Source organism: Aphelocoma coerulescens, chromosome 2, assembly GCF_041296385.1.
Source record: "Aphelocoma coerulescens isolate FSJ_1873_10779 chromosome 2, UR_Acoe_1.0, whole genome shotgun sequence".
In the NCBI taxonomy this organism is placed as follows: domain Eukaryota; kingdom Metazoa; phylum Chordata; class Aves; order Passeriformes; family Corvidae; genus Aphelocoma; species Aphelocoma coerulescens.
Genome location: NC_091015.1, coordinates 23,058,082 through 23,080,530, shown reverse-complemented (window position 1 = coordinate 23,080,530; position 22,449 = coordinate 23,058,082). Strand labels below are relative to the sequence as shown.

General features: G+C 37.1%; 1 protein-coding gene across 4 annotated transcripts in view; it reads right to left on the bottom strand.

Annotated features, from left to right (window-relative positions):
- CDK14 (cyclin dependent kinase 14) overlaps nt 1-22,449 on the bottom strand; it is a 334,987-nt gene that overhangs the window by 210,020 nt on the left and 102,518 nt on the right. For all 4 annotated transcript variants that reach the window (XM_069006789.1, XM_069006790.1, XM_069006792.1 and 1 more), the window contains 2 exons: nt 16,784-16,878; nt 5,876-5,955 (listed from right to left, as the gene is read on the bottom strand). In XM_069006789.1, coding sequence (XP_068862890.1) covers nt 5,876-5,955; nt 16,784-16,878 — 175 coding nt within the window. The remainder of the gene's footprint in view (nt 1-5,875; nt 5,956-16,783; nt 16,879-22,449) is intronic.

The window sequence follows — 22,449 nt, the reverse complement described above, 5'->3', positions numbered from 1 at the left end:
CAAGAATTATGCCTACTGAGCCAAAATACAATTTTCTGGAGCTCTTCCTTAGATGGTATGGGTACAGAATCTGCTATTTCTCCGGGATAATACAAAAGCACAGCTGCTTTACATCACTCGCAGCATTGTTAATGTAAATCAGTGTTTTCCACTATACACCAATTAGGAACACTGGGCAATAAATTACACATTCACTTAGGTAAGAGCTTTCTCTTGGCAAACTTCTGATCTCCCTTGTATTCCTTTCTTAGCAGCTATTCCAGTTCGATTTTCCACAGATAAAAGTTTTGTGAATATTTATCCCTTCCAGCCTGACATTTTCAGAAAGGGAGGCCTCAGAAAACCTCCCAGCCCCAAAGAGGCTGTCTGCTATAAATATACATCCTGGGGAATAATATATTATATATTATAATATATAAAATACATTATAATATATAACATATATTATATATGTAATATAAATCTGGGGAATAAATGTGAACTCTCATTTCTTTCTTAGAGACTGTTTCAGGTTTTCATCTTTTGTTTCTCTTATAATCATAGAATGGCCTGGGTTGGAAAAGACCTTAAAGATCACCAAATTCCAACCCCATGCCATAGGCAGGGACACCTTTCACTAGACCAGATTGCTCAGAGCCTCATTAAACCTGGCCTTGAATCATTTCCAGGGATAGGACAGCCACAATTTCTCTGGCAAGCCTGTTCTAGTACCTCACAACCCTCACAGTAAAGAGATTCTTCTTGATATCTACTCTCTGACAGTTTAAAGCCATTTCCCCATGTCCTGTCACTGCAAGCTCTTGTTAAATAAAAGTCCCTCTCTGTCTTTTTTGTAGGCTCCCTTCAGGTAGTGGAGGACTGCAATTAGGTAACCCCTAAGCATTCTCTTTTCCAGGCTGAATAAACCAAATTTTCTCAGCCTTTCCTCATGGGAAAGGCGCTCTATCCCTCTAAACAACTTGGAGGCCTCCTCTTGACTCACTCCCACCACACAGTGAGATAAGGATGGAAGAGGCCTGAAACTTTGAAGACTTCTGAAGACGTTCTGTGGCCAAGAGTTAAGCATCTCGCTTCCATGCTCTGTACTGGCACTCAGATGAACTAAGTTTTCTCCCCCAGCTCACAAAATAAACTTATTCAGTATGCACGATAAACTGCCCTTTAAAAATTAAAAACATTCATTGAGAAATTCCTGTATTCTTTGTAATTTTATAATGCAAGACAGCAGACTGCTTCCAAAGCCCTTATGTGGTATTTCTGCTGCTATCCATACGTGGCATTAAGACCACAGCCTTTAACAGTGAAGTAGATGGAAAATTATTATCTGAGAAGCTGCCAAATGAAAGATGTAGAGACTGTCTATCACATGAGCACTTTTAAATGTGACACTCAAATTGGTACAAATACATATAAATTACAACATGTAAGTACAATAATTAATAAAAAGAAAAATAAACTGAAAGTTGCCCAATTGTGGCATTTAAATGACAAAGTACAAAAATACCTACAAAACTGGATGATGCTTTGAAACACCATCTAGACCTATGGGAAATGAAACATTACCATACACCAAAACACTGGAATAGAGTTTTATTGCTACAGTAAGCAGCAATATTTCCAAGGGTGGAAAATGAAAAACAAATGCAAAAATGTTTTCATGATTGGGATGAGGAAGAAAGAATTTTGTTAAGCAAGAAAAGAACACAGTATTCTCTCAGAAGCAAGGTGCTGATAAAGCCAAGGGATGTTTGTCTATATATGCATCCAAAAAGCAAATTTTTTGTCATGCTGGATATAAGCAGTATTATTACCCAGAATGAAAAAAAAGATAACTACAGAATTGTAAATCAAGTTGTTCCCAGAATTAGAATCTACCACACAGTTCAGTATTTAGCCTAGATAAACATATGATATTACAGGAAATTAAGGGAATGAAATATCTGAGGTAAAAGTTACAGTCAGTGAACTTTTCTCCTGGCTGCTGTGGGTTTAATAATACTTCAAGTCTGATGCTGAACTATCTCTGAACAGTTGATAATGAGCATTACAGTAAAAGAATAAACCACAACTGCACTAACACAGAAAACAAAGAATTTGCTAATCCCTACACTACCAAATTTATTTTAAATGAGAAAAGAGCATGTAAATGACTTTCAGACTCCACAGTGTCTCAGATATCACTGTTGCAGGCACATTTAGCCCACAACAGTAATATGGTGGCCTGAATGCCTCACATATTTGTTACCAGAAGATCTCATAGATTTACCCCACCCAGGTGTATACACCCAATCAGTTGTGCTTTTTTCTCCTTTTTGGTTTTGGGTTTTTTTTTCTCTCTTCAAAAGTAAATTAGATTATGTCAGACTAAATGAGTTAAATTCAGAGGGAAACACCCTGTAAACTGCATACAATAAGCTGGTACCTCTGACTCAGGCCAAGTTGAAAGAACATTTAGCACAGGATACTTCTAAATTTTGTTCTAGAAATTCAATAGAGAGCTGAACAGCACCAATAAATATGCCACATTCACCTATTTTCATTCAAATCCATGTAACTTTGATGGTAGAAGAGACAAATCCATATTTGCTGTAAAAGCAGTCTTTATAAGCTTTAATTGAAGTTTCAGCTAAACCTCCCCTAGGCCTTAAAATTAACTACTATTTTCCTTAGGCAGCCTTACTGGGTTTTTTGTTTGGTTGGGTTTTTTTACTTTTCCTTCCACTTTTTGTTTCAACCAAGTTAATGCTTGTCTCTACAGTCACACATTCCATATTTATAGCCTTCATTTTCCCACTTCTCTTAGTCTTTTTCCTTTGTAGCTTTGTTTTACTTTGAGCTTCATTCTGCTGCTGTCACAACAGTAACAATATGCTTCCCTGTACACAGACAGCGACAACATTCCCTCAGCATGACCACTGCTTAGGGTTTCAGCCTGTAACTTCCCCCTAATTAACATCACACAGCATCCGCCTCAGGAGCACCGAGCAGGAATGTTATTTTCTCTCACTGCTTTACTCAAATGTTAAACTATTTTCTAACAGTAGTTTTAATTTACAACTAACTAGACTTCTGCCTAAATTTGCCTTGCATTGGTGGAAAATTAGAAAATAAGGAATAAGTCAAGATGAAACCTGCCTGGTTTTGCCATTATGAAAGAGTTTGGAATTAAATGCCCTCCAACAGACCTCTGGCTCATACCACTATATATGCATTTTTCCATTAGGGGAACACTATTCCTCAGATAACTGAAATTAGAAGTTGATCTCATCTTCAGTGGTATTTGTCTTTGTTCTAATTGTCCCAGCCTAGATTACAGCACTGGAGCCCCTAGTTAGTCATCAAAGATCAAGAGAAAACTGCTTAACACAATGTCCCATTCTTACTGTTGTTCTGTATCAAACTTACCAGATAATTTCAAGAGCTCATAGAAGCATTTCTTTTTTCCGTTTTTTTTCCCCCCTACCCTTGTAGCTGACAGCAGCCATGGATGCATTACAGAACCCAGCATGTCCAAGAAGGATTAGATGCTGCCAAGAGGAAAGCAACAGCTTCCCAAGGTCCTGCTAGTGAAGCCCATGGCTGTAGCAGCTGTAGTGGTACTGTCAAATACTACAGGCCTGGCACAACATCAGTGAGGTTACTTTCTGAAAATTACATCTGTAATACAGCTTTTCTTACTTTTCTGGTCCTAATATTTGTTTCTGACAAAATCAAAACCAACAACAGAAAAGTCAAAGCCTAACTAAATACAGATTTTCACCCTTCCCATCTTACATATCAGGAATGTGTGACTTCTACATGACGTAAAACACACAACACTGTATTTATACTGATAGCTCCTGAATGAAATTCTGCTATCAAGGAGACAAGATTTCATTTACCAAAAAAACCCTCATAATTAACCTATAATCCAAGTTTGACACCACCTAACCAAGAGTCTACAAGAGTTGAGAAAAAAACATTTTTATTATCTTAATACTCTTTGGATCTAGTCTCAGCTTAGATGAAGACTTAAAAATATAATGGATTCATACAGTCCTATCAAAATCAGTCAGACACCACACACTTAAATCAGTATTAATTATTAACTTCAAGAGCTTTTCTAGACAAGACCTTTGTTCTATTAATATTAAAGCAGCAGAATTTTAACTGGCTTCAATCACAGTATTGTAGTCACAGCTAAAAAGAAAACTTCTCCAATGGCAGTGTGAGAAGTATTTTCATGCAAGTATGCCTTTATAATTTTAAAAAAATATCAAGTGGGAAAAATCTCTGTTCTTATTCCTAACAAATACTTCTTTATACTGAGCTCACACAACACACTATTTATGAAGGAAAAGGGATTATACTGCATTTGACAGTTATAATGCTATAAACTTTCATCTAGACCAAGCTCACATTGAAAAACCTTTTAAGTGTCACTAAAAAGGCACAAGAAAGTCGTAATTACTATTCTCTTATTAAGTCAGTACCATATCAACTATAAACCTGAAGAACAATAAACATATTTGAAACACAGACTGTTATAACTTGAACTCAGCATTACAAATATTGAAAGCTGCACCCGTAACCCTCTGCTCACCTCGTTATCACAGCACAGCTGCAGGGACAGACAGCTCACAGATAAAATAGATATTATTATGAATAAATGTGTCAGATCATTCAATAATTGTTACTCAGATGAAGCAGTACAGAGGAACTGAGGAAATTCCTTCATAAATTGGCCACCCACGGTTTTCCCTCCTTTGTGAAAGAGCCACCTTTAAAATGCACAGTCTTGGGATGGAAATCCACAGTAGTTTAGAGACTTCTAACTTCAAAATGTCAATCACATGAAACAAGGGGTTTTTTTGCCCAGCCCACTCCAGAATGGGCTCATTGTACAAACAGACATACAGCATACAGAAGGCAGCAGGAACACAGGCAGGAGTAAAGCACAAGGGAGCTACAGCTGCTGTGTCTGGGGCTGTCACACACCTTACATGCAGGGCCAACTGTGGACCCTGTGAGGGCTGATGTTCTGGTACCTCCCTGGCCCATCTCACCCTGGGAATTATGCTGATAGTACAATTTTAAATGGTCCCTTAAAGTCGTAACAGTTTCATCTCTTTAGTTCATTACCAATTGCAGCTGAGTCTGAATAAGTGGTGTGATGGTAAATTGTTTATTATTTCTCTACCAAGGCTCATTTTTAGTACCTTCTAGGAGAGAAGGCCCACATAGAGAAGGCATATCCAGCAAATTCTGCAAAGGAGTTTGACACAGACTCAGATAAAGCAGTCATCAGTAGGGACCAGGAGAGGCTGACAAGGAAGGATAAAGGAGTGAAGCAGAAAGCTTAACAGGCATCTCCAAGCGCGCTAGATAAGAATCATTCCCAAGCTGCGCAACTTACAGTCCGTGGGGAAGGAGAAACAAACAAAAGCTAGTTGCAAACTACACACAGCTTCTAAGGTGCCTGTAGTTTTGCTGCCTGATCTTTTGATTGCCTTTATCAAGAAATGCTTGTCAATGCTTCATGCTGCATATATATGAAAAATTACATCTCTCTTCATCCTAGGTGCTGCCTGCGGGCAAGAAGCGCATCTTACACAGCTCCCTCATCTTCCAGAGTGACTTCTCACACCCACCTTAAACGTGCTCTCGTTTGTATAGTAAATCGAACAGGAGCCAAAGCACAGGTGGAGCTGCATTCTCTAACAAGAACTCCCACACCAGAGGCTTTGTTTTTGAAGGACCAAAGTTTCTTCCTACTGAGAACGTAACCATGTAATTTGAATTCTCAAGCTATTCACTGTAGCATAGCACAGAAATAAGAAGTGCAATGTAATTACAAAAAACCCCGCATATATAATCACTAAATGTGAGTGCATACCTTCCCTGATTGCAGTAAATGGGGTTCCTTCCTCTTCTTGTAACCTAATCACCTTCAATGCCACCAGCTTTCCATTTACCCTGAAAGGGAAAGAGGGGAGGGGAAGGAAAAATTTAGAAAAACCAAAATTATAGCAGAAACAGTATTTCTCATTATAAAACTTGTTTCCTATCATGTACTTATTCAATTTCTTCCTGTCAATGCCAGTGATTCATTTATAGCACTGTAAGAAACACTTCATAGCTTCCATAATACCAACTTTATATTTTCACACTCAGATGCAATCCAAGAAATGATCTCAGTTTTCTGTGAGTCAGTTTCCTTTCTACCACAGCTTTGTTACTGAAGCTTTGTTAAGAACTATCACATTGTAAAATTTGGTTATACAATATCTGTTCATTATTTGATCAGACTGTTCAAACAAAAAGGCATATGATTTTCATCAACCCCTTCACTTGCATTATGTCCAGATTTACACTGATTACCGCCTTCCCACTGCATGACACACATTATTATAGCCTTCAAAAAGGTACAAAGTTTGAGTAATGAAATAATTTTTAGGTCACTCTGGCCATTTCCTGCTAGGGCAGGACTGTTCCTGAGGCATATTCTTAACTACATGGCCCAGGCTACTTTTAGATTATAATAACTCTCATTTATAAGTTTAAAAATATTTTGTGCTCCAAGAGACAAACCTTTTAAAAAGGTCATTTTAGTATAAAATCTATTTGGCTTGTTTCACTTTTAGCATTCAAAATTTCACCACACATGAATTACATTCCAGGCCTTGCAAAAAATCCAGTAGGTTCAGTTTATCAAATAAAATCTCCCAAAAACTGAACTAAGCTGATGTTCATTACCGTCTTCAAGAACAAACTCATACTATGAGACTTTAACAGACTCCCCATGTATGACAAGCAATGGTGAGGATAAACTACCAAAAAGGCATAATACAGGGGTATTATTATAATTATAATTATAATTATTGAGATTTATTTCTGTAAAAGCTAAATTAGCCTTTACAGTCACAAAGCTCGAGGACGCATTGGAGCCTCTACACTCCTGTAGTCATGGAGGCAATTCTCTACTGAACTACAAGAGGGATGGCCCTAGAAGATGCATTAAAATTTCAAAGCAAGATGATATGGACAACCACCAACTCTGCATTCATCTTCCCCCTCAGGCTTTTAATTTTTGCAGTTATATGAGTCCAGTGACGGATGGCTACTGTCTTGTTTCTTCTGATTATTCTTCTTTTATAATTACCAAAAACTCATTAGCCGTATACTGAACATGGCACAATGACTCTGAGCAAGTTAAGAAACCCTGGTTATCAAAGGATGGTTTACTCATCACCTTCCAATTATTCATAATATTTCAGGCTGTCACCAGTTCAAGTCTCAGGCCACTAGTCACTGTTGAAAGAAAACTATCAGCTTAACTCTCCTGGATTTCTCCTTATAATTACCTTACATATTTTTTTATTTGGACTTAAACATGACTTATGGCATCAGCAAAAGATAAGCCTTGCCTCAAGTAATTTCATGTGTCATGCTTAGACAGGAGAATGCACCATATTAAAAGCAGAAGGACTGATGACAGACATGCAGTTCTTATACATGTGTAGTTTTCAATTCCTCTGTCAATACACCACCCTACCTATCATATACATATTACTTAGATATCTGGATAACTTGAATATTTTGCAACAGATGAAATAACTGCAGGAGAAATTTAAGTAAGAAAAGCAAGATCATTTTGCAGATAAAGAACAGAACAGATGCTGTGTTGGGAGAAGGCAATGCAAAATACAGTGGAAAAAAGCAAATCAAAGAGGTATTAAGGAAACAGGGATGTGGGGTCTCTTGAGAGAGAAAGACAAATAACATGCAGCATTGTGTAGTTTATATTCTTTTTAATCTGAAGTTCTACATTCCATTGATTCATGAAGAGTGATAAATAACACAAACAGCAATAGTGTGGCACTAATTTCAAAGAACTCACAAGTAAACACAGTAGGTGAGCTGTGCTCTTTAGTTATCATTGCCCCTTTGTCATTGGTACCTGTCATTATCTTGATAGACATCATGGCAACTCTTAGTACTATCAAAATAATCAAACTAATCTCAAGTAATGTTCCTCTGGGATTTCATTCTCCTCCTTAATATAATTTATCTCCAATGTATCAATCTATAATTTCCGTAATACAACAGCCTCCTTATTCTCATTTACTACTCAGTCATTAAAATCTTTTTTTTTTCATTTAATTTTCTATAAACAGAAGCATATAAAACTGGAGATGTGAGAAATTATGAAGTATCAATTAAAGAGATAGGGTGTATATTCACATCCTTTAATTATCCTCCCACTGATGCAATCTCAGGATGCAGTTAGATGATGCTGAAGAGATGAGCTAAGGGCTGCCTCAGGGTATAGGTTTCTCCTGCTAAATCCTTGCCACACATGCCTGCCACTGCCTTGTATTTGCTCTCATTTCTGCTGGACTTTACAATGAGACTGCTTAGAGAGCTTAAATAAGAGAAGACTGGCCCTTTCAAAAAGAATTAAATAATATTTTTAAAAAATTATAAAGGCATGAAAAAAAGAAAAAAACACTAGAAAATACGTAAGAACTGGGTCTGCCTTTTGAGAAGCAATGTGTCATGGGATCAAGCCAGCTATGTCTTGAAAATACACCCTGAAACTTGTGATGCCATGTCAAAATAATATGGCAATTTCCTTAGAAACACTGAAAAAAGGAAACCTGGATAAAATTACATCTGCAACCTATCAATACTTGTCTTTGCAGACTTCAGAAGTGATCAGATAAGGTTAGCAGAACTCCTCCCAGATATTATTTCACATTTATCTTCCCCAACTTTCAAAGCATGCTCAGTATTTTCATTACTTCCAAATACAAGTAGAAAAACTGACAAGCAGACTGCCTCTTAGACAGTGAAAAGGCAACAGTGTTGACTCTTTTAACATCCAGGATTCATTAAACCACCTCTATTACTCACTGTCCAAAGCAAACAGTTTCACATCTCAAAACAATACACTTCACTGGGTCAAGGATTACACTTATCATCTTATGCCCATCGTGTCAACTGCCTCATTAGTTTCCATTAAGGACAATATTGACTAAAGAATTCCTATTTTTGAAGCCATCCTCCCTTCTAAACTAACTCATTTTCTCATCTAGAAACCTTCAGAGAAAGTACAGAAGTCCTAAAGTCTCTCTAATTATCACACAAAACTACTTTACTCTAGGCAAAACAGCCGCAGCTGATGAACAGTTTTCTGATTTATGGAAATTCAGCACTTTAACATTATATAATCTCTTCTAATAAATTTCTGATTATATATGCAAAGTAGGCAAAAGACAAATTAGCCCAAATTGCTTTATGCAGTGTAAAGTAAAAGTCTACATATTATAAAAAATACAAATAAGCCAGATATTACAAAAAATGCTAACATAATGTGTCATTCTGCATTTTCTAAACCAGCATATATCAACACTACCAAAATAAATACATTTATAAAAAATGACTATTTATGAGAAAGTAGAGAAGATTGGAAATTATTTAATGCTTTAATGCATCATTAAGAACATATAATACTGATGAATATAAAGTAACTGATGAGTTAATTGGCTTCACTGGGGATAATGCTGATGATGCCACATAGAGAACAAAAGAGTATAACACCACTATTTTCTCAAGTTCTTCAGATATATTTAGACGAAATAAATGTTCTAAATATACACATTTAAAAGAGTCAATTAACATAAAATCTGCCAATTCTGATTTCAATCTCTTTATTTAATACTGAGTTTTACCACTGGCTGGAGTTGAGGCTGTGCTCATAATGTGAGCAAGTGCTAAGCTTGGGAACACTTCTGTAAAGAAAAATCAGTAGATGGTATTGAGATGATGCTTTAATATGTGATAAAAATTTCAAGAAACTAATTCTTATGAAGGAAAGTAACTTTCAATTTTTAAAAATATATTTACAGGAAAAGCTCAAAGTTTGATGATCAAACCTCAAGAATATCTGATTAGATCTACTCTACAGTGATATTAATGTCATGAACAGACACCTAAAACTCCTAACAAACTGTGAGGGCCTAATGAAATCAGGCTCTGCCAGAAATTTCCTTTGAAGAAACCTGACAGAGGCACATTCACTGTAGAATTAGTCACCTCTGATTATTCTACCAACGAATAAGTAATTCCACATTGAAGGAAGCACTTCTTTTAATCATTATCATAAAAGACAGTTCAATGTAAACATGGTTTATATTATATTTTTCTTACTAAAAAGGACTTATGTTTCTAGTTTACAAAAGCCACTCCCAGTCCTGCTAAAGCCCTATAATGTAAATTCTCAAGGGACTAACACATGCCCTGAATTTCTCTTTTTGAATCCCACCACCTTTAACCTCATCCTAGACAAAAGTTACCTTGTTTAAGTAGAAACCAGTGGATTACAGATAATTCATAATGCTGACATTTATTAGGGCTGAAAAAACATAAGATCAAAGAGTTTCATGAGAGATGAAGGATTTAAATTATTAATTAGTGCTGTCACTGGAACTCAGGACTCAAGGCAGTCTCATACAAACAGTGTGTCACTTGAACAGGAGCAGGTAAGAGTTTACCTCCAGGTCCCTTATCCCTACCCCCCAGCCCACATCAGCTCAAACTACTCAGCAGCTCACCTAAGCACAGGGCCTGGACCTGACCTATGCCTGCCAGAAGGAATCACCTGGGATGGCCAACAGGGAAAGCAATGTAGAGCACCCTCCTCCTCCACACACCTCACATCTCTCCAGGCCCCACTGATGCTTATATAAAGAGAACTTGAAGACAAACATAGAGATATCCCTTATAAGTAATGCAGCCTCTTACAACTGCACACACTGACAGTCACAGGGGATCTTCTAGAGATGCCACTGCTCAGCTAACTGGAAAATGCATTGGTGCACAACAGCAGCTGGCAAATTACTTCAGCATTTTCCCTACCATTCCAATCATGCATATATGGCCAATAAGGTACTATCCAGTAACTCCACCACATATATGTAATATAACTGTGTTCTAGTCTAGTTTTTCTACCAAGTTTTCCAGGGCAATACTTGATAAGTAATTTAATAGACTTACTTTCTTCAGTTTTGTCTCCTGCTATGCGAGATAATAATACTAAGTCACCTCCTTAAACTGTTTTGCAGGGTGAAGAACAGCATATATAGTGTAATGTTCTTTTTATATATTCAACTACAGAGAAAAATTTTCCCAATCTTTCTTTTAAATGCTGAGAAATTCACTCAGAAAGTGATCAATATGGTCAATGATTCATCTTCTAGTTAGAATCCTAGTAACTTATTTTAGTACTTACTCTACTTTAATAATTTTTTCCACCACTTGGCATTTTAGCTGAACATCTAGTTGTTATTAGTTTTCTATTTAGTTCAACTTGAAGTTCTTATTTTTATTAAAGAGTTGCAATGCTAGAGATTTTTTAGAAGCGTTTATGTACATACTTTATAATCCCATGTCATGACTTGCCTACAAAAATCAGTTAAGAAAATCAGTTGGAAAATGAGGGGGAAAAAAAAGAAAGCCTAGTTGGTAACCATAAAGTGCCTTTTCATAACCCATGAATATGTATTCCTTTTCCAGCCATCTGTTATCCTCAGATGAAAAGAGTTTCATTTGTAGAACACTAATTTCACACTATTTTCAAGAAATAAAGAAAAGGTTAAGGAATTTTAGGTCATTATGGCAACATGAATCAGAGTAATTTTGAAGTATCAGTCTAAATTAATTGGCCATACCATGAAGAAAAATGTTCCTGTGAACTGGACTGTTGTACATGAAACTTATCAGGGAGCCTGTGAACACACCACCTCACATGGGCATGGAGTAAAGCTTGGGGAATAACTAAAAAATGGCAGATTGACCATCGGAAGCTTATGGCATTTGCAACAGATTGAACACAAAAGACAATCCAAGAGTCAGGGAGGTTTCATGTCAAGTAAAATAAATTCTGCAACTTCAAAAACAAAAGTCAGAACAACAATTAGTCCTGTCAGTCATCCTCAGTGAAGGTTTCAGCATCATAAATATAAAAATCAAAATACACAAACCATCCCTTTTCTTGTGAGCAGCCATCCACACACATATTTATGAAATACGATGGTCACCTATATTCATAACACACACTGCAATACGTCAGGCCAGTAACAAACAGATGAAGTTCTCACTGATTATTCAAAGATTCCCTGCTGCCTCAAGAATAACACAGCATGGAAACCATGGCCAATGAAGAACATGATGCCTCACTGAGCATGATTTCTCTCTACTTTGCACCATGAACTCCCTACTGATTTTTAAGGTGAATAGTAAAAGGTACTGCCTTTGATGGAGATAAATGTTGAATGCCCAGACTCCCTGAAAAAATACATTTTATCTTTGGGCACAAGTTGGAGTCTCCTTGAAAACAAAAAATTCAGATTTTGAACTGAAATGGGAGAGGTGCCTTGGCTGAAGGACTGCCCTATCTCTGCAGCCTTTGAGCTCTTGTTGGCAGCACCAGATTTTACTGTGCTCGGCTCTGTGCTCTGCTCTGTGCTCTACTGATTTCTCATATTAATAGTTTAAAAGGATAGGGACCAGAATTCATTAGAACTAGTATTTTACTAAGGATAAACTGAAATGATGTAATTTTGTGATAGGGAAATTAGGCAAAAATGTCTTGAGCTCTTGAGCTGTTACAAATTCTACACATTTTTGTAATAGTATGAGAACATGAAATTCGGTAAAGGTGCCCAAAAAAGTAAAGGTAGGGTAAGAAAACACATGGGCATTCAAGAAGCAGATCGAGAGCACAGTGGAGATACACTGACGTGCCTCTCAAAACACAGACACATGCTGTGCAAGCAGCAGCCACAGATCACATCACTTTAACTGAGGCAATCTTTTTTAATTCTTTGCCTTGAAGGGCAACTGAACACAGTGGGAGAGGATGGAAAGCACGCCAACTCAAAATATTGCCAAAAGCACAGGTTTTTCCTTTAAGTGCAATATGCAGACTTCCCAGTGGGGGAACGCAAGGCCTCCACGCTGCTTTGCAAGGGGCTCTGGTTGGCAGCAGCTCCCTTGTGCTGTCACCAGCTTCATCTCCAGACTCACAACTCACATCAACATTTATGTGCCACAGATCAAGCCAGATCCCACTGCTGTATGTTCAGGTAAATTTATAATAAAGGTCAAGAGGGAAGAGGGTCAACAGCAGCAGGAAGACACACGTCAATATGCAGACAGACAGCACTTCCTCAGCTCAACCACACAGTGACAAGGTACAGGAATTCAAAGGGCACCCATTGCTTTGCACCTACTGTATGCAAATGTCCAAGCTGTTAATCAGAGTCAGTGGACCTTGCATCCTTTTTTATACTGTTATCAGCAAATTACTTGGCCCACTTCTCCAAAATTTTACATTAAAATAAATCCTTTCAAAATCACCAGAATTTCATGCAGTAAGAAGCCTCTTGGGATTTTATACAACTAAGTAAAATATGAGAATCTAGCCTGAATGAAAGTAGAAAATGAATATGCCAAGATGAGTTTCATTATACATGTCTGATGTGCAACACATGAAATCAAATAGATTTGCCTATTGATGCAACTGTCAGCCAGAAAGAAATGACTGCTTGGTTGTTTTTCCTATAAACAAAAAATCCCAGCCTAAGTGAATACTGCTTCGCTTTCCTCAATAACAAAGTCTTGTTCACTCTGCTGCTTCTTCACCCCAGGGTTTCATTTTTATCTGACAACAAAAAGAGAAATCCATCATCCAGTAAAAGGAATGAGCCCATTTCATTTCGTTTTCCTGGAATACTACCACAGATGCTCAAAAGTATAGAAAAGCAATGGGTTTTATAGGAAGACAAGGGCTTGGTACCATTTCTCCTGCTCCAAGGTGTAAAAAGCCAGGATTGCCCTGAAAGCAAGTTACTGCACATATTACGTTAAATTTTAGGAAGGGAATGGCTGATTTAGTGTCTTTTCAGGCAAGTATGTATCTTTCAGACTCTCCAAATAGTATGACAAGATTAAGAATGTTTTATTCCATCATTATGATCAGCAGGGGAAATAATTTTAAAAGCTGAAATGTCTCTCAGGAAACGCATAAAAAAACCACAAACACTACTAGTTGCCACATGCGGCTGGTGACAAATATTGAGCAAAATAATTCAGAGTACAAAGCATCATTCAGCTCAATACAATCTTAATTTTTCCATCTTCAACTACCGTTAAGGACGCATCTCAGAAACATTTTGGCAAAACTAAAAAACCAAGCCAAAATCCACTTGTTACGTATTACCAGCTCCAGCTTTTCCATCACATGTCTTCATTCTGCATTGTGCCATGAGAGTTTAATCCTTCAGCAGTCAAACTGGGCATATACCAAAATAACCAGACCCCTCTTGCTCATTTGTATTCCCACTGAGTCTGCAGGTAGAGGAACACAGTGATGCATATCACAGTCTCACCCTATGTACCCACATGAGAAAAAAAAATCTCTATCTATCCCTGTATCATTTTAAGATAAAACTATAAACAGTCAGAGTAAACCTGCCTGAAAAGCAGCAGCCAGGTTCAGGTCCCAGCCATAGAATCATGGAATTGTTTAGGCTGGAAAAGACCTCTATCATTGAGTCCAACCACTAACCCAAAACAGTCAAGCCCACCACTAAAACCTGTCCCTAAGTGCCACACTTGCACATCTTTTAAATACCTCCAGGGATGGACCAGAGCCAGTGTTGGCCCATCCATTTGCCCCACGCCTGTCTACTTATATTCCCCACAGAGTATATCACAGCAGTGATGCACTTTCTTCTTTGGGGATACTACCGAGGTCAGAGATTCCCTCAACTTCTCACAGGGACAGAAGAGGTAACAGGGCTACATTACCTCAACAAACAAGTCCTTTTGAAATAGCAGATAACACCTGTAGTGTTTCCCAAGTTCACAAAAGTACAACCTCTTCCTGCTGTGAAGTAATTGAACTGTCTCTCTAGTTCAAGAAACAGAAGCCTCGACTGGATGTGCTGAATCTGGATAGTGCAGGATAATATGGAAATTATTCAATTCTCAGTGGGGAAAAAAAATAAGTCAAATTCAAACAGGTGAAAGAATACTACTATAACAGTAGAAATGGTCTCTGCATGTGAATTCTTATCCACACTCTAGTAACACATATTTTTTTTAAAAACACATTTTAAAGACCTTGAAGATGTTACAAAGCAACAGGACAAAGCTGTACATAATTGTTATGACTCTCACTACTTATTCAGAGTGAGCTATTTATGATAGAGAACGCAGTGTGCCCAGTAATTTCAATTTACTATACAAGTACCATTAAAATCATTGAAGTATTTCTTTCAGATTTGCAGGCAACTCTACTAAAATGAATATTTCTGACCAATCTACATTTCATAACATGTTCACAAGTCACTATTAATGCAATAGCTTCAGGGAAGGGTTTTGATTTTTTTCTAAATTTCAGTCTGTTCCACTGACTGACAGGACATCCAATGACTCTGTTGCCTTAGCTCAGTCTCACTGAAAGCCGAGACATATGGGCTGACTGTCATCAGATACTCACTGTGATTTTGCTAAAGGGTTTTAGCAATAAGGCACAAGCTGAAATCTATACTGTTTTCTCATATTACATAGACCCCAATAAAAAGCTTACACGTGTATAATGTCTGGAATTTATGGTAATGCATAACTGAGCCATTAACAACACAATGTAATAGCATTTCCTTGAAGAAAGCTGCCAGTGAAAGCCAATACCTGCAGTGGCATGACATAAGTGTGAATATTTTTTCTGCATTTAGAACATGTTTTTATTCCTATCAGCTGTCATTACGCTCATCAATACCTAAGCTACTGAGAGATGAGGAAACTCTCATTCTGATTTATTACAAATATTCAGTGAAAAAAGATAATTTTCAGTACCTAACCAAGTTAATGATCCTGGAAATGTTTCAGTAGTTATTCTGTCCCATGACCATTGTGATATTCTCTGCTGGAATGGCACAGTCGCTTCATATCACTGACTGGCCAAAGTCAAGATATAATAAAGATATCACATGTACCAAATCCTTCTTTCAAAACTGCTTTATAATTGTTGGAAATCTGATTATGAAAAGTTGATTAAATATGTGAAATGGCACAAGACACTGCTTCACAATAGGTAAGTCTCAATGTAAGCACTGGCTGAAGAAGAACATTTTAAGCATGTTTACTGAGCTATTTTATGCAATATAGAAGGACTTAGGGCATTTGGGGATAAAAAAGCTGTAACAAATGACATTAAAGTGGCTGAAAACATATTTGACATGTATAGAGTAGATTATTTTGAGGTAGAGTAGGAGCAATGATTGTAAATAAACTCTTGTAAACAAACTAAACCTAGAGTAGTCCAAAGTTCCATTCATTCCCTTCATGTTGTTTTATTAAAGTTTTATAATAATGATAAACAAAAGATTAACAACTTATCACATATATTCAGCATTGCTCTCAGACCATCACAAAACTCTACTTGACAGTATATTTTGCTTTTACCCCTAGAAATTAATTTGGTATGGATACCAAGAAAGTAGTACAACATTAAAGTGCAAACAAAACATCAGATTAACAAGGACATCATCGTGTTCTAATGTGAAGGCAATATGTTGCCTGTGCAATATGGTCTCAGCCTCTTTCACCAGAGCACATGGCAGTCAGTAGCACTTTGATTCACAGGGATCTATGTACGTGTTCAGCAATATTAGTTGATACTTTCTGCTTATCTTCATTTACACACAAAATTAAATGAAAAGAAAACACCACTTACTTGCTTTTTCCTTTGTATACTGTAGCATAGGACCCTTCCCCTAGTTTTTCCAGTTTTTCATATGAGTCTGCTTTTCCAAACTTAGGGCTTGTAGGCTAAACAAAACAAAAAAGATGATCTTTCAGCATGTATTGCACTCATAACATTAACTGCTTTGATTCAGCCTTTAGAGACCAAACATCATTATCAAGACTTATGGATGTGCCTGTTTTCAGCAGCCAACAACAAAAAAATAATTAATAGGGGAAAAAATTACTATTTACTCAAATAAAATATCATTCAGCAACCTAGGTGGTAGCTGCTAATATCAACCATACACTTACATCACTGGATCTACCAAAAAGATTTTGTTGTTAATCAAGGAGATGGTTCTGGTTTATTTTTCACATCTATCACTTCATAGAGAGAAAAAGATCATTAACAACTAAAGCATCTTATCTATGTTTAGAGATCTAAACAGCAGCCTTAATCTGAACTGAACTGAAAATCAGAACTAATAGAGCTGTTTAATCATTTTTTTCTTTCTTATTTTTTTAGGCTAAAGCCCATCCAGAAACATTGCTCTAAGTAGTCCCTGTCCCAGTAAATGAACCATTGTTCAGAGAGGGGTCAAAATGCAACAGGAAAGCATCTTTAATGATGTCATCTCTGAATTATGATTACAGTCTTCAGACTGTGGATATAATCACACCATATTTTAATGGTGTGTACATTTTACACAGCTGATAAAAGTCCTGTATCCTTAATATTTTCAGCCTAAGTGAGGAGTCTAAAACTGCACCAAGCTAAGCAATGATTCTTGCTCAAAGGGCCAGATAGCTCAGCTGGCCTTTGTGACAGACTGATACTTGCCCCCTTTTACACAGTCCTAACAGAGTACAACTCAACGCTGCAAACACAGAAATTCACCTGATATTAAAACTTTCCACTGAAATTCTGAGAAAATGTTTGACTTTTTTGAAGTGCATCCTATTTTCCCACAGTTCCCCATCTTCCAGTTGTCTGGAAGGAAAAGGCATTTTATATTTCCTCCAAGACCAGATGGACACTGCAAAAAAATGACCTGCAGCTGCCCTCAACATAACCTACATATCTTTTAGACTGCAGTGCTCAGATATCACAACGAAAAGATCATTGAGAAAGTCTGGAGGGTCAGCACTAATAATCAAATCACACACAGTGACTGATTTGATAGTACTCCTGTTAAACACTACAAAGAAAAGCAGACAAGCAAACCCAGCATGTGCAGGGTTGAATTCAACTGGGATGAGCCATGTGCAGCTGCACACATGGTACCCTCACATTCAGGATCCTATGTCTGATTTACAAAAAGTATTCATGTATCAGTTTTTTGAAAGGAAACAAATGTTACAGGACAGGGCACATCTGTGTGTAAATTTTTGTAAAACCATGGTTGAAAGTTTTAAATCAACTGACCCTAAAAATTGCTTCTATTTAAACAGACAGGGGCATCCTAGGTAAGCTGACTTGGTGCCTCATACTTGTCCACCACACCCAATTAACCATTAGCCAGAAAATGCAAACATTTTCTTTATTCAACTATTCTTCATTTGTTCTATGCAAAAATTCTGGCACTTTGGCAACTATACACCTTTTTTGATATTAACATTCCAGCTTTCTATCGAATGGTATAAAGACATACATGTATTTGTTTGCAAAATTGAGCCCTTTTTCCTCTCTCCAATAAAAAGAACAGCCTATTATTTTTCTATCCAGTTCCTAAGTATTAATAGACTTACACAAACTTGTCAGTTCAAAACTCTCAGATCTTTTTCCTGCTACATTATTTGGAGCACTTCATTATAGATAAGGCAGTAATATTCTTGGTTTCCAATCTGTGCTTAAAAAGGCATTCTGCCTGGTTAAAAACAAATTTTAGGATTTTTTAAATCACAGTTTTATTACAGATGTCACTAATAGAGGTGACTAAAACATTTATTCAAGTAGCCTTCTCATTTAACTATCCAATTATGGACTAATGCAACATTATAAAAACTTCAGAAAAAAAGCGATTAGATGTTAAAATGTCTTGCACTAATGAAGAGGGAGCAAAAAGTATTTCCCAAATTGCAAGCTGCAATGAACACACAGTGACTAGCTTTGTCTAGAGTGGAAATGCTGCCCTAGTTAACAGTGAATAGTTCACTGTTGGCTTCTCATAGCAAGACAGAAAAAGGACAGAGTTTATACATGTGTTTCACATCCATTCTTATTTTCACGCTGAGATTTACTTTTATTCTCTACCTCTGGAAACCATAATCTAAAGGTCTCAACAACTTGTAAAGCCTTAAGATCTTAAGAGGAAACAGGATGCCTTTAATCCATTACCACACAGTAAATCAGCAACAATAATTATTTCTACAACCTCAAGCTCATTTCTCTGTCATCCAGCTGCCAGAAGCACAGACTGAAAGTCATGACTTTTGACTCATTCTCCTCCTGGAAGTTGCTGCATCCTCATCAAGAACGGGCAAAACTCTAAAAGCTGACATTGGCTGGATCAGGAGGACAGTTCATTCCTGAGGGTACAAGAGTGGGCTCAGCTCTGCAGCAAGCAAGGCTGACCTGCCACCCTCCCCACACAGCCCCCACACCCTGTCCTGTGCCTGCTCAAGCTGGATACGAGCCTAGAAATAGCCCAAACCCAACACTTGAGCTAGCCCTGCCCTGTGTGCAGTAAAACCATTGGGCAGACACCCTCCCCTTTGCAGGTGACAGCACCTCTGCAGTGGAGCTCAGCTCTCCTCCAGCTGCACCACTGGATTGGATTGCCCAGGTTCTCCACCATTACATCTCCCTTTGCGAAAATTGACATTGGTTTTCCTGGCATTTGTAATCTTTAAAGGCTTACAATTTTTGAAGGCATGTGGTGTAGAAAAGAACTTCAGAGGATTTTACCCAAAAAATTTAAATAAATTCTGAGGCAAAAGAATATATATATATAAATATATATAATTTGCATGATACTTCTTAATGAAACACCAAAACACTCAGCATATGCATTTACTTTAGAAAATGAAGGGACAGATTAACCATTTCCTTAACATTTTCTCAGTTTTTTAAAATGAAATCTTATACATTAATTCAAACTTCTAATTACAAATTGCCTATATATTAAGAAGTTCAGATGCTTCTTACATTTCCTTTTATTTCTGGATAATATAAATAATAAAATAAAGGAGGTGAAGACTGACTGAAATAATGCAAAAATAAGAAACTTTTCAAAACTTAAGTTTCAAGCTTAAAGGAATCAAAATAAACGGCTATGGAAGGAATTTAAATAATGTGAAGTTCCACAAGACTGCTGAAAACTATAACCATTTCAGCCTACTTTCCTTTATTATTAAAGTCCCTCATTCATCTGGGCATTTTTTCAGCTTCATGAATTTCATTATTCAGGTTTCTCCACATTAGTTTATCCTTTTCAACCATTTCTGTTTAAAAACTATGCCTTGTTACAGCGAGGTTGGCATCTTTTTCAGTAAATGCTAATATTAAAATCAAACACAGAAAATTCACTTTTAAGTACAATTTCTTCTTCCAAAGTATTTTATTCATTCTGGTAAAATATATGAGAATACATTTACACAGAGATTTGTGTTTGTTAAATCACGGCAGTCCCTTACGATGCCTGGGATGTTGTTGACTGAAATACACACAGTGAGTGAGACATATCCAGAGCACATCAGATGTACAGTGCTTACATCAGCCACTGACAGACAGCACAAGCAGCAGACTCACAAAAAATTCCCCTGTATTTTACATAACTGATGCAATCCCCAATTTGACCCAAACAACATTTCTCAGTGGAGGAGTACTGGTTTAAGCTGAACACATGTATCTTGATAAAAGCTTTTTCCAAGCTTCTTTTTGAAGATCTAACCTTACAATACTTCTATAGCTACTATTTTTCCATTTCTCTTGCTCCTTCTTACTGCTTTTTAACCCTCTAAAACACTAACAGCGAATCACAGAATTATTTAGGTTTGAAAAGGTTTTAAAGATCACCAAGTCCAACCCTAATCCTAGCACTTCCAAGCCCACCACATATGCCCCCAAGCACCACACCTATACATCTTTCAGATACCTCCAGGAATTGTGACTCAACCACTTCCCTGGGCAGCCTGTTCCAGTGCTTGAAAACCCCTCTATGTACTAAACACCATTGGGACTAACTAGGCATAACAAAGCCTGTTGCTACACATTAGAGCTCTGCATTTGCTGCAAAAAAACCCCCCAGCTTACAAAGCTAAGAAAAAAACCCAAACACCTAGATGCATATGTGACCAAGATTGAACTATCTAACAGCAAAAAAGTTAAATAGGCAGTAAACCACCAGTCAGCAAGAAATTGATACAACTGGAAAACTCACTGCAAAGTGAACTTCCACGCTCCAGAGAAATCTTTCATAGAACTCAAATGGGCAAGCCAAATGAATTACTGAGACAAAAGGGAGTAAAGGTCCTCATGCCTCTAAAGAATATAGTCCCAAGTCACTGTGAAAGTCAGCGTAAGTTGTGGTAGATCATGTTATCCCCAAGAGGACATTGGCAACTGGAGCGTAGAACAGTGCAGATCTTTCCCTTCAGGAAACTCACTGGGAATTTTACTTGTTTGCCTTCATGTTTCACTTTCCTTGAAAATAGTTTTCATTAGGTAGCTTTCTTATTATCAGCCTACATTTTTCCTAGTGCTAGTTTAGTCTAAGAGCACCACTGAGCATGGGGAGTGAGCATTTTTAGCAGCATGGCTTGCAGTAACCGAGATTAGATATTTTTTCCCCTCTGGTTAAGGAAATACAGATCATAGTAACAAGGATAGAAAGAGTATGCCAAAATGTTGAGTACAGAAATAGAAGAAGCTAGTATTTCAAATTGACATGAGAGTATTAAAAATAACAGAGAAAAAAAGAAATGAGAAGAAACTGTCTTTTCTGACCACGTAGTTTCAAATGGCCATTTCATTGATACAGCCTGTAGGACAGATAATAGGCTTAACCAAGAACTAGCAGTATGAATCCTTGCACTACACTGCCACATGAATACCTCTATTTCTCAGAATTTTTCAAAATCTGTGTAATAAAGAAAGCTTTAATGGAAAATTACACTGAAAATCACCTGACTATTCCTATAGAAGCTGTGTGGGTTATGTTCTCATGCATTTTTCATAACTGCAGAACAGCTTGTGAATGTCACACTTAACCGTCACGCTCCCGAGTCTCAGTTTTAAATAGACCCTTTTTTTTAACTGCAGGATACGAAACTTCAATATAAAACTATCATTAAGAGAAAAACATCATTCTCACAGTACCTCTGTAAATTAAAGAAAATTAGAAGTGAATAATAAATTCAGTGCTAGAAAAAATTAAAAGTAAAAGGTAGGCCAAGAAGCTCAACTGAGATTAAACCAGAAGAATGAAAGATAATAATTATTTTTTAACCATTTTTTGTCTTCTTTGGCACAAGAATAAACCTTCCTTCACAAAACCATAGGCAATTTTTACACTAATTGCCAGTTGTATCCAACTTACAAGAATAGGCCAATTTGACCATACCTTGAAAGACAGACTGTTTTCTAGGGCAATGTTCAAGGGATACAAAGATGTTCAAGAATTCAAACCAAGCCTCAGTCTTTGTTCTCCCCTC